The sequence below is a fragment of the Psittacula echo genome (genome assembly GCF_963264785.1).
Source record: "Psittacula echo genome assembly, chromosome: 21".
NCBI lineage: Eukaryota > Metazoa > Chordata > Aves > Psittaciformes > Psittacidae > Psittacula > Psittacula echo.
In genome coordinates, this window is record NC_137757.1 from 3,753,191 (window position 1) to 3,765,016 (window position 11,826).

At 53.3% G+C, this 11,826-nt stretch overlaps 1 protein-coding gene across 1 annotated transcript; it reads left to right on the forward strand.

The window, feature by feature from the left end:
- Positions 1–8: 8 nt before the first annotated feature.
- On the forward strand, positions 9–9,067 carry SNRNP40 (small nuclear ribonucleoprotein U5 subunit 40). Its single transcript, XM_080632655.1, has 10 exons — positions 9–322; positions 1,198–1,327; positions 2,343–2,436; positions 3,046–3,211; positions 3,615–3,737; positions 4,698–4,818; positions 5,740–5,822; positions 6,236–6,297; positions 7,711–7,814; positions 8,655–9,067. The coding sequence occupies exons 1-10, from the start codon at positions 101–103 to the stop codon at positions 8,702–8,704; spliced, it is 1,155 nt and encodes a 384-aa protein (XP_080488781.1). The 5' UTR covers positions 9–100; the 3' UTR covers positions 8,705–9,067.
- Positions 9,068–11,826: the final 2,759 nt, after the last annotated feature.

Sequence of the window (11,826 nt, forward strand, 5' to 3'; positions counted from 1 at the left end):
AGGTTGGGGGCGGGCCATCCTGCCGTGTTCCACCAATCAGCGCGGCAGGACGCGGCGCGGCTGACCAATAGCGGGGCGGGCGGGCGCGCACCGGACGGCAATGATCGAGCAGCAGAAGCGGAAGGTTCCGGCCGGCGGCCCCGGCCCCGGTCCCGCTCCAGGCCCCGTCGCGCCCCCCGGCACCGCCCCCGGGGCGTCCCCCCCGCCCGGTGCCGACCTCCCGATCGTGCCCGTGCCGGCCAAGCGGCCCCGCCATGAGCTACCGGGGCCGCCGGGCGCGGGGGGCGGCGGACAGCCCCCGCCCGGGGCCCTGCTGCAGGCGGTACGGCGTGAGGGGGTGCGGGGGTCGGGGTGGGCTGTGAGGGGATAACGGAGGGGAAAGGCGCCGGGAGGCAGGGGATGTGCACGTGGGGCCGTGGGGAGTCGGTGGGAGCTGTGGGTCCGGCCGTGCCCCGGGGATGGTGCAGAGCTCCAGGGTTGGGAAGAGCGGCTGGAAGCTGCTCATGGGAAAGGGCCTGGATTGGTGGAGCTGAACATGAGCAGCTTGTGCCCAGGCAGCCGAAAAGCCCCCAGCATCCTGGCCTGTATCAGCACCAGTGAGGCAGCAGGGCCAGGGCAGGGATTGTGCCCCGGCACTGGTGAGGCTGCACCTCAAATCCTGTGCTCAGCTCTGGGCCCTCGCTACAAGAGAGACATTGAGGGGCTGGAGCAGGGCCAGGGAAGGGCAGCGGAGCTGGTGCAGGGCCTGGAGCACAGTGTGATGGGGAAGGGCTGAGGGACCTGGGGGGTTCAGGCTGGAGAGGAGAAGGCTCAGGGGGGACCTGATGGCTCCCTACAAGTGCCTGAGAGGAGGATGGAGCCAGGAGGGGCTGGGCTCTGCTCCCAAGGAACAAGGGATGGGACAAGAGGAACCGGCCTCAAGCTGCCCCAGGGCAGGTTTAGATGGAGCTGAGGAACAATTCCTGCCCCAGAGGGTGCTCAGGCATTGGCACAGGCTGCCCAGGGCAGGGCTGCAGTCACCGGCCCTGCAAGTGTTCACACCCCGTGGAGACGAGGCCTCAGTGCCATGGGTTAGTGGTGGCCTTGGCAGTGCTGGGAATGGTTGGACCGGATGAGCTTAAAGGGCTTTTCCAACTCTGTTGATTCTGTGGTTTCATGATTCTTATCGCTCTCACCCTCTCCCCGTTGCCTCCACAGGGCCCCCCGCGCTGCTCCTCACTGCAGGCACCCATCATGTTGCTCTCGGGACACGAGGGGGAGGTTTACTGCTGCAAGTTCCACCCTAACGGCAACACACTCGCCTCTGCTGGCTTCGACAGGCTCATCTGTGAGTACCAGGTACCGGGGTCCCAGCCAGTGCTGGTTCCGTGGGGTTGGGGCTTATACATCAGGCTGCTGGGGTGGAGCCCTTGTCTTACTGGGTCCTGAGCTTCACCTTGGGGCTGTGAGAAAGGAGCCATGCAGCAGGTCAGGGAGGGAATCCTGCCCCTTTGCTGTGCTCTGGGGTGACCCCCCCTGCAGCCCTGATCCAGCTCTGGGGCAACAGCACAAGAGGGACGTGGAGCTGTTGGAGCGAGGCCAGAGGAGGCCATGGAGATGCTGCGAGGGCTGGAGCAGCTCTGCTCTGGAGCCAGGCTGAGAGAGCTGGGCTGGGTCAGCCTGGAGAAGAGAAGGCTCCTGAAGGGGAGACCTTATTGTGGCCTTTCAGTTGTTAAAAGAAACCTGTAAGAAAGATGGGGAGAGACTTCTTAGCAGAGCCTGTTGTGATAGGACGAGGGGTGATGGGTTTAAACTAAAGAGGGGCGATTCAGGCTGGATGTGAAGAAAGATTTACAATGAGGGGTGGTAAAACACTGGCACAAGTTGAAGCCATTCAGGGCCAGGCTGGATGTGGTTCTGGGCAACCTGATCTCACTGACGATGTTCCTTCCCATGGCAGTCAGTTGGAACTGGATGAGCTTTGGAGTTGCCTTCCAACCCAAGCTATTCCAGGGTTCTCTATCCCAGCTGAAACCAGGACTCTCAGATGGGGCTCATAGCTTGGTGTGCCCCAGTCTGTGACTGCAGCACCCTGCAGAAACACAGCCTTTAATGCTGTGGGTTGCTGACGTGAAGGTTATTTTCTTCATAAATTCAGCTTGATCTAAACCCATAAATCAGCTCAAATCAGCTCTGTCCTCCTGGGACTCACATAGTGCCTCTTTGTTGCTGTTCATCCCTGGTGGTGATGATCGTAGTGATGATACAAAGTTCATTTAGCTGAATTCCTGGAGACCAGCTCTTTGCAGCAGGGAGGTGTTTCCATGTTTCCTGTTCTTCCCAATTCCCTCCTTTTCCCCCAGTGCTGTGGAACGTCTACGGGGACTGTGATAACTACGCCACCCTGAAGGGACACAGCGGGGCAGTCATGGAGCTGCACTACAACACTGATGGCAGGTAAGCTGGTGCTGCTGGCACTTGGCCTCAGTTACAGCTCTTTCTGAAGGTGCTTTTTGCTGGCTGTAGTCCCACCACTATCCCCTGCTTGGTCCTCATATGGCCAATGCTTGTGGTGTGGCTTTCCCAGATAAGGAATGGTGCCAGCTTTGGCTTGAGCAAAGGATGTGGAGTCATCACTAGTACCGTTGATTTTGGTCTGGAGGAGCAGAGGAAAGTTAATGTTGGGAGACCCTAAGGAGGGAAAGAACATGAGTGAGTTATTTGTATAAGCCTGAAACAGTCCAGTCTTGGTATTCAGAGGATATTTGTTAGCTTAAAAGACCATTCCACTATTGCATCTAAGCCATTACCACTCAGTTTACCTTCCAGGTAGCGTCTGAGAACGCAGAAAACCAATGTCTATGTATCTAGAAATGGGGGTGCCTCCAGTGTAGCTGCCCCCCCACCAGTCAGCCTCTTCTGAAACACCACCTTTGTCTTGGTGTATGGAGGAGATTCTTCTCCATGGCCTGTTCCCACCTTTGATCACACACCTTGAGAGTTAAAAAGGTGGGAGGGGAGAAGTGTTCCTGAAATTGGGATCCTCACAGTGACTCTCCTTTGCAGCATGCTCTTCTCAGCATCCACAGACAAAACAGTGGCCGTGTGGGACAGTGAGACTGGAGAGAGGGTGAAGAGGCTGAAGGGCCACACATCCTTCGTGAACTCCTGCTACCCAGCGAGGCGAGGGCCCCAGCTCGTCTGCACAGGCAGTGATGATGGGACAGTGAAGGTCAGTGTGTGGTGGCAGGAGATAGTCTGGGCTGAAAGATGGGATCTCTGAAAGAATTTGGGGGGGTTTCCTCCTTAAGTGGGCTAAATCCAGCCTTTCATCACTGTTCTCATTCCATTAGGTAATAACTTAGTCTTGAGAAATTGAAACATTGAAATCAAATTTGATTGCTCCTTTATTACTGTCATTCTCAGGGGGTTATAGAGACCTCCTGAGATCTAAAGAGGGAATTTCAGGAGAGCACTCTGAGCCTCTGGCACATGCGGCAGGGGTAGGAACGGGGTGATCTTGAGGTCCTTTCGAGCCCAAACCATTCTACGATTCTATGCGTCCATGCAACTGCCTGTCATTTTGACATTAAATGTCTCTGTGCACCTTTTAACACAAGTGCTGTGTTTTTCAGCTGTGGGATATCAGGAAAAAAGCTGCTGTCCAGACATTCCAGAACACATACCAGGTCCTGGCTGTGACGTTCAATGACACCAGTGATCAGATCATATCCGGAGGCATCGACAATGACATTAAGGTAGAACACCCTTATCCTCGCGTGCTTTTCCAACCACGCACACCTTTTCCATCCCATCACATCTTCCATTCCTCAAGGCCAAATGTGGAAGCCTGTTGGTTAATTTTACAGTCACAAGAACCACGTGGACCTCCTGTGTCTGACCTCCCTGTTGATTTAGGGCCAATAAGCTCTGAGGGAGTTGCTCCAGGGCTCTTTGCCATGTGGCAGCTTGGGCAGCCCTGGCATTCCTGGCCAAGTGTCCCAGTGCTGCTGTCATCTGCTGGAGCAGACATGGAATGCTGCTCTTCTGGCAGCCTGTGCCTGTCCTAGAGGCTCTAGAGCCATATATGAGGTAAACTAAAGAAAATGTGGTGACGCATCCACACTATGACCTCTACTCCAGTTTGCAGCTCACTTTGTCACCTGCTAGTGTGGAAAGTTCTTATTTAAGAGCCAGGTCAGGGTTTCATTCAGCTGGTGACTGAGATTCTCCTGATACTGCATGGTTTAATCTGTCTTCCTGGCCCTTTAGCCTCAGGCTCCAGCCTCACCTAGGTGTGGGGAGCGTGTGCTTGTCACAGAGCCATCACTGAGTGTGGCATCAGCAGGAGAACTGTTCCCACTGCTCCGCTTTGGGAGAGAACAATGGAATTTGGGGAATTAAACAACTGCTTTGTGCCTTCAGTCAGTGGAATTTGGGAGCTGGGGAGCTCTAGCCAGATGGAGAGGGATTCCTGCATGTGTGGGGCTGCTGACATTAAACTCCTTGGTGGTTGAACATGTTCTAAGGAGCAAATTCCACTTTTCCTAATATACACATAACATTCTAGTCTCTTATTTTAGCCGTTCAGACCTCCCCAACTGGAATCAAAAGCTGGTGTTTGCTGTGGTCAATACCTGTGTGAAACACTTTGGAACCATCAGTTGCAACGGTCCTGGTTGTCTTATTGCTAAACTCTGGTTCTGTTGTGTGTGAAGGTGTGGGACCTGCGCCAGAACAAGCTCACTTACACGATGAGAGGACACGCAGACTCGGTGACAGGCCTCAGTCTGAGCTCAGAAGGCTCCTACCTGCTCTCCAACGCCATGGACAACACAGGTACGTCCTACCTGCTCCGAGGGCACAGCAGCCAAGTGCTGCTCTCTTGCACCAGCTTTACACCATGTTTAGAATCAGCTCAACTTGTGTGACGTCGAAACACAAGATCCAGCCGTGGAGATAAGCTGAAAGGAGTCTGGCTCCAGAGATAAAGCTGGAATTCTTGTTACACCAGTGACAGTTGTGTCCTTTGCAGGGGGGGAGCAGCTGCAGCATAGGGTTTGTCACGGCTCCAAAGGGCAGGGAGGACACACTGTGGCACACGTTGTTTGCACAGACAGTTGAACACAGCCTCAGCCTGGCTCTTGTCAGGGAGGTCTGGCTCTTTCCCTGCAGCGGGAATGACAGCAGATTCCAGACTGTCTCCTGGGGGGTGTTCAGTGAAGCTGCTCAGCACCATGGTCATGGAGTGTTAGAACGAAGAGAAGGTTCATGTAAGGAGATGGTGCCTCATTTGTGTAAGAGTTGGCTTGGATTTTCCCCCTCCTTTTGGTGGGGTCTTGGTGTGATTCTAAATGTCTGTGTTTTACCTTTCACACCAGCGCTTTCTGCAGGGGGAAGTTGCTGGTTTCCCTTTGCTTCTGGGGACATACTAGTTAAAACTTCACTATGAGGATGCTGAGGCCCTGGCACAGGGTGCCCAGAGAAGCTGTGGCTGCCCCATCCCTGGCAGTGTTCAAGGCCAGGTTGGACACAGGGGCTTGGAGCAAGCTGCTCCAGTGGAAGGTGTCCCTGCCTGTGGCAGGGGATTGGAGCTGGATGAGCTTTAAGCTCCTTTCCAGCCCAAACCAGTCTGGGATTCTATGATTCTATGGAGAGAACAAGGAGCTTTGCTCATTAGCAGCATGTCTTCGGGAAAGAAGCATTCCTGAAGCTGCCCTGTGCCACCTTCAGCTGGTGACTGTGAGCTCTGTGTTGCAGTTCGCATCTGGGACGTGCGGCCCTTTGCTCCTAAGGAGAGATGTGTGAAGATCTTCCAGGGCAACGTGCACAACTTTGAGAAGGTGAGTGTCCTGCAGAGCAGAACGTGGTGTTTGTGAAGTGCTGCTGCTGTTAACTGCTCTCCAAGTTGTTTCTTCAATTCAAGTTTCAACCGGAAAGGTTTTAATAAGACCTCAAAGAAAGATGAATGCACAAAGTGGGATTCCGATTAAAACTGCAGTAACCAGATTGCTTTGCTCACTTCACTGTAATTAGCTGTAAATTAAGTATTTTCTACATTTACTACCTACTTGGTGTGAAATAACGAGGCGCTGGATGGTGCCAGCCATAAACCAAAATCTGTAATTGCCATCTCCTCGGGATCATTAACGTGGTGCTCGTGATGTTGAAAGTCTCGCGGTGATCTTAACTCGAGTAGAAGGGGAAGACTAAATCTTCCTTTGCAAACAGATCTGTGCTGCTTCTTTCATTTTAGAACCTTCTGAGGTGCTCTTGGTCCCCGGATGGGAGTAAAATCGCGGGGGGCTCGGCTGACAGGTGAGTTGCTGCTGCCTTCCCTGTTAACCATGAATCCAGGCACTCCTGGAATGAGCTGGATCACATTGGCTGCCTTGATTCCTACAGTGATGTGTTTCTGTTGCCTTTATGGCAGTGGAGGAGCACCATATAGTTGTAAAATCTTCTTATTATTGTCAAAAGCTGACAAGAGATCTGCCCTACTGCTTATGTTCAACCATGGGATCTCACCTCAGGACCAGCAGATGACAGGAGCATGGTTGATGTTGGACTAGGACCCATGTGGTCGTACTAACAGGTGCTTGTGAGACTCTTCAGGACCCAGGGAATCTGGGAAGTGTGTGTAGTGTGGAGGTTGTACTGCTGAGAACCACATTAAGTGGTTAAATTGCTGTGTGGCAGCTTGCAGGAGGCACCAGTGGCGTTCCAAGGATCACTCTTGATCCTTACTTTAATTCATGAGTAACAAGAACTAAAGATCTGGCTAAATTAGCACATACTGGGCTTTAAAATGAGATATTCTGTAAACTAAAGCAGCTGAGGAGTGGAAGGGGCAGAGGGAGGAAGCCAGCAGAGGGTCCATGCCAGACACTGAAGGTCACTGTGAAGGATACCAACTGCCACTGGAGCAAATCCAGACGCACCCTCAGTGCCATGGAGACAGGAATTCCTGCAAGCTGGAGGCCAGGACTTGGAGCAGTAATCAGCAGATTAATGAGTTTCTGATAGAGGAGAGGGAGAACTTTGGCTCTCACTGGCCAGATATAGTGGGGCAGCTGTCACAGCAAGTGGCTGAGCTGTGACTACTTTGCAGCACATGGTGGAGGGACGCCTGTGTCCCTCCGAGCACTGGGACATTGGGTTAGTTCTGCAGATGCTGGTGTAGCTCTGAGGTCTGACAGCAGCTCTGTGGTGCTGTTCCATGGGGAAGAGCAGGCAGCCAGGTCTCAGGACAGGTTAGACAAGGCTGTGCAAATCCTTCTGCCATCTCTGAGCTTTTCAGTTTGGTTTTGAGGAGTTTCTGCTGGGAAAGCAAAGGAAGGTTAAATAAATGTTGTCATTTGTCTGTGTACAAAATAACTCCTCAGTGGTCAGAACCACAGAATCAACTGGGTTGGGAAAGACCTTTACGCTCATCCAGTCCAACCATTGCCAGCACTGCCAAGGCCACCACTAACCCACGGCACTAAGGGTCTCGTGTGTGAACACTTGCAGGGCCGGTGACTGCAGCCCTGCCCTGGGCAGCCTGTTCCAATGCCTGAGCACCCTCTGGGGCAGGAATTGTTCCTCAGCTCCATCTAACCCTCCCCTGGAGGTTTCCACACCAGGAGCTGGATCTGTGTCAGGCTGGGTGCTGAGCCTGCTCAGGGATGAGCTGTTGGAGGGGGGCAGTTGCTTTCCCTCCTCAATGCACTCACAATGCCTCTCTTGTAGGTTTGTGTATGTGTGGGACACCACATCCAGGAGGATTCTGTACAAGCTGCCGGGCCACGCTGGGTCAGTGAATGAGCTGGCTTTCCATCCAGAGGAACCCATTAGTAAGTGCTCTCCACCTGAAGTCAGAGGGGGCAATAGCTTCAGGGCTGCTTAAACTGCTCATCCTCTGGGAAACAGCCCCACAATTGCTTGTGGCCCAGAGCCCTGAGTATCGCACAGATTTCATGGAACTCCGGAGTGGTTTGCGTTGGAAAGGGCCTTAAAGCTCATCCAGTTCCACCCCTCTGCCACGGGCAGGGACACCTTCCACTAGAGCAGCTTGCTTTAAGCTCCCTTTCAACCCAACCCAGTCTGTGATTCTATGCTCAGTGACACACAGCAGCGTGTGAGCTCACACAGAAACAACCAAACCTCTCCTGGGCTCAAATGAAGCCGTTACCAGTGTCAAGAGTGGCGCTTCTGGCTTGTTCTTGTGTATTGAATCCTCTGAAGAGCCTTTTCGAGGTGGAGGTGGTGCATTGGAGCAGGGCTCCAGCTGCCTTTACCCTATTCTGAATCTACCACCACCATCGAGGCTTCCCTGGACAGCCTGTGCCCTCTAGCGGCCTGCAGGCCCTCGGCAGCATCCGGGCTGTGAAAGCAACCCCTTGGGATGCTCCAGAGCACTACCAGCGTGTTTGTACACCTCTCTTTACTGCTTTTCTGCTCAGACATTGCAGGCAGTGTGTGGTTATGCCTGTCTGGAGCTGGGGGAATGGCAATCATGGTGTGCAGTGGTCAGAGGAGCAATTCCATGGGGTGGTTTTGGGGAGCAAATACAATTTGGCTTTATAGCTCACAAGCAGCAAGTGAAATGAGTTCAGTTCCAACTCTGTGTGTTTTGTGGAGATCCCAAACTGTTGTGTTTAACGTATCCCTCTTTTCCTATCTCTCTCCTTCAGTTCTCTCTGCATCCAGTGACAAAAGGCTGTACATGGGGGAGATCCAGTGAAGCCAACAAGGAGATGGGATCCATGATCCTTGATTTACAGAGGTGGGATTGACTTTGCCTCTTGCTGGTGCCAGACCCCCTCGTGGCACTGGGCAAATGTTGAAGCAGCTCAATGTGACCAACTGCCCTCGTCAGGCTGTGATGTCACTGTACAGCTTCCTTCCAACCTCCCTTCTCTGAGGAGGCAGGAAAAGTAAGAATTGCAAGGAATTTGGTTTTGGCTGTACCACAGATGATAAAACCCTTCCCCAGATCACTCAAAATTGGTAAAAGTTGCTCAAGGTCCACATGTGGTTTGTATATTCCTTGTCCGTTTCTCTTGGGTTTTTTTATACAGTGAAAACTGAAATAGATGGCTTTTTGCAAGAACTCTGTGTGTGGGATATGTTGTTCTGATTTACTCTTCACTGTCCAACACTAAATCAAGCACTTGTGTACACCTCAGGGAAACCACAGATGTGAACTCCATAGAACCACAGCGTGGTTTGGGTTGGAAGGGACCCTCACAGGGAAGAGCTTCTGCCTAAGAGCTCATCTCAGTCTCCCCTCTGGCAGGTTAAAGCCATTCCCCTTGGCCTGTCCCTACAGGCCCTTGTCCCAAGCCCCTCTCCAGGTTTCCTGCAGCCCCTTTAGGCACTGGAGCTGCTCTCAGGTCTCCCCTTCAGGAGCCTTCTCTTCTCCAGGCTGCCCCAGCCCAGCTCTCTCAGCCTGGCTCCAGAGCAGAGCTGCTCCAGCCCTCACAGCATCTCCATGGCCTCTGGACTCGCTCCAGCAGCTCCACGTCCCTCTTGTGCTGCTGCCCCAGAGCTGGATCAGGGCTGCAGGGGGCGTCTCCCTAGAGAGCAGCAGAGGGGCAGAATCCCCTCCCTGAGCTGCTGCTCGTGCTATGGGGGTGCAGCCCAGCACACATACATGCATACACAAGCACACACATGCACACAGGTGCAAACATGCATGTGTCCATGCACACTCCCGTGCATGTGCACATTCATACTTGTACCCATGTGTACCCCATGTACTCACAGCCCTCTAGGCTGTCAGGGCCAGCACCAGGCCTTGGGGTCAGGGTGATGCTCTGTACCAGGTACCACAGCTCCAGGGGATTTGGGGCTGCTTTACCCACCAGTTCCCTCTCCCAGGGTTCCCAGTCCCTGCCTTGGGCCCCTCTTGGCTCCCATCCCACACCGGAGCTGCGCCAGCTCTGGGGCATCGCAGCAGCAAAGTGTTCAAGGCATAATCCAAGCACAGAGCAAATTGTTTTCTTTAACAGGTTCCTTCCTCCAAGGGAGGTCTTTGCTTGACAGATTTCCACTGTAAATTAAATCCTTCCTGGGATCCAGATAAATGGCCTCTGTGCAATAGAGCTGCTCTGAGCTTTCCTGCCTGCTGCTTCCCATAGGGAATGGAGAGCTGGCAGGGACCCCCTGCATCCTCATCTGCATCCTAGTCCTTGACCCTTCAGCAACGCCAGCATCATCAGAGGACCTGGGCTGGATGCGGATGCGGTACCCAGAATGGGCTGATCCTGTGCTGGATGCTGGGCACAACAGGGGCATCACTGGGAGGTCCTGGCTCAGCCAAGGGCACCCCTGGCCCTGCCACCCCCTTTCATTACCTCCCTGTCCTTCCTCCAGTCCTTGTCCTCCCGCTGCTCGGAGGCTCCTAATGAATTGTGATAGTTACAATAAGCAAGCGATAACTTCTAAGAGGATAGAAAACAATTATTTGCTCTGTTGGGAAATAGAGGATACTTTAGTGTCTATTTAATGGGAAACTAATTAAATTACATGAACAAGTGAATAGAAGTTTTTGGTTAATTATGAATTTTGCGAGCTACAAAGGCTCAATGCTGATGGGTTCTGTAATGTGCCAGGCTGCTCGCGAGACACCCAGATAAGATGACAACGGAGGGAGAATGGTGTGAATGCATTTTAATTTCTCTATCAATTCAACATGAACCAGAGGAATGGGGATCCATTACCAGTGATCCAAGGAACTGAGGGGATTTGCAGCGTTGGGGGCTCATGAGGTTAAAATCGGGGAGGAATCAGTTAAATAGAGGGGTCTTTGCTGCTTTGCTCCATCGTGATCCTTCTCCTGGGGCTGGGAGCTGGAGGATGCCCCCCATAGGGTGACATGAGGGTGACACAGGCTCGGTGTTGGGGCTGTCCCAGGTGAGGTGAGAAGGAGGAGGATGGGTTCAGGGTCAAGGGCAGCAGCAGAGGTGCTGGGTGAGGGCTGGTGATGGCTGTGCTGGCAGGAGCCTGATGCCCAGGTTTGGGGTCCCCATCACTAATCTCCATCTAAACCTCCCCTGGTGCAGCTTGAGGCCGTTTCCTCTTGTCCCATCCCTTGTCCCTTGGGAGCAGAGCCCAGCCCCTCCTGGCTCCATCCTGACAGGCACTTGTAGGGAGCATTAAGGTCATTGAGGTGCTTTCTTGCAGCAGAAAAGGGAACAAAAGCCAAAGGTGGGTGCATTCCCCACCCACAACATAGATGAAGTTCTCTCCTCGCCTTCTAGGGAAGCACTTGACACGTTCCATTGATCTTTTCTAATCTACAATTGATTCCTCAGGAAGCTCCACCCGCTCGGGAGCCATTGGATTGGGTTTTGTGGGTTTACATCAGGGCTTTTTGCCTTTTCCTGGCATTTTTAGGAGCCCGCTGGGCAGGCTGAGCTGAGCGGATTTGGGCATTGCCAAGGAGATGCCGTGGGGTGCTTGGGCCTTGTTTTGACCCATAGGGTGAAACCAGGCCCTCTGCTTTGGGTTTCTGCTGTGCTTAAATCCCAGAGGAACCCACAAGCTCCATGCTGGACATGGGTCCATTCCCCCTGCTTATGCATCCAGATAACCCGCAGGAGCACAGGACACCTCTCCCCATGGGATGAGGGTGATGGGATCTCGCTCAGGCTCTTGGTGAGGACCTGGGGATAGGGTAGAAGAAATGCAGAGGTCCCTGTGTCTCAAACAGTGACCGGTTGAGCCTGGGTGCAATCACCTCTGCAGGCCCCTTGCTTCAGAGCATCACTTGGTGAACCCCCTGCGTGGTTCTTGCATTCATGGAAGCCACACACAGGGAGGGAGAGACATTCCCACTATGGCGGATGAAGGAAAAGCTCC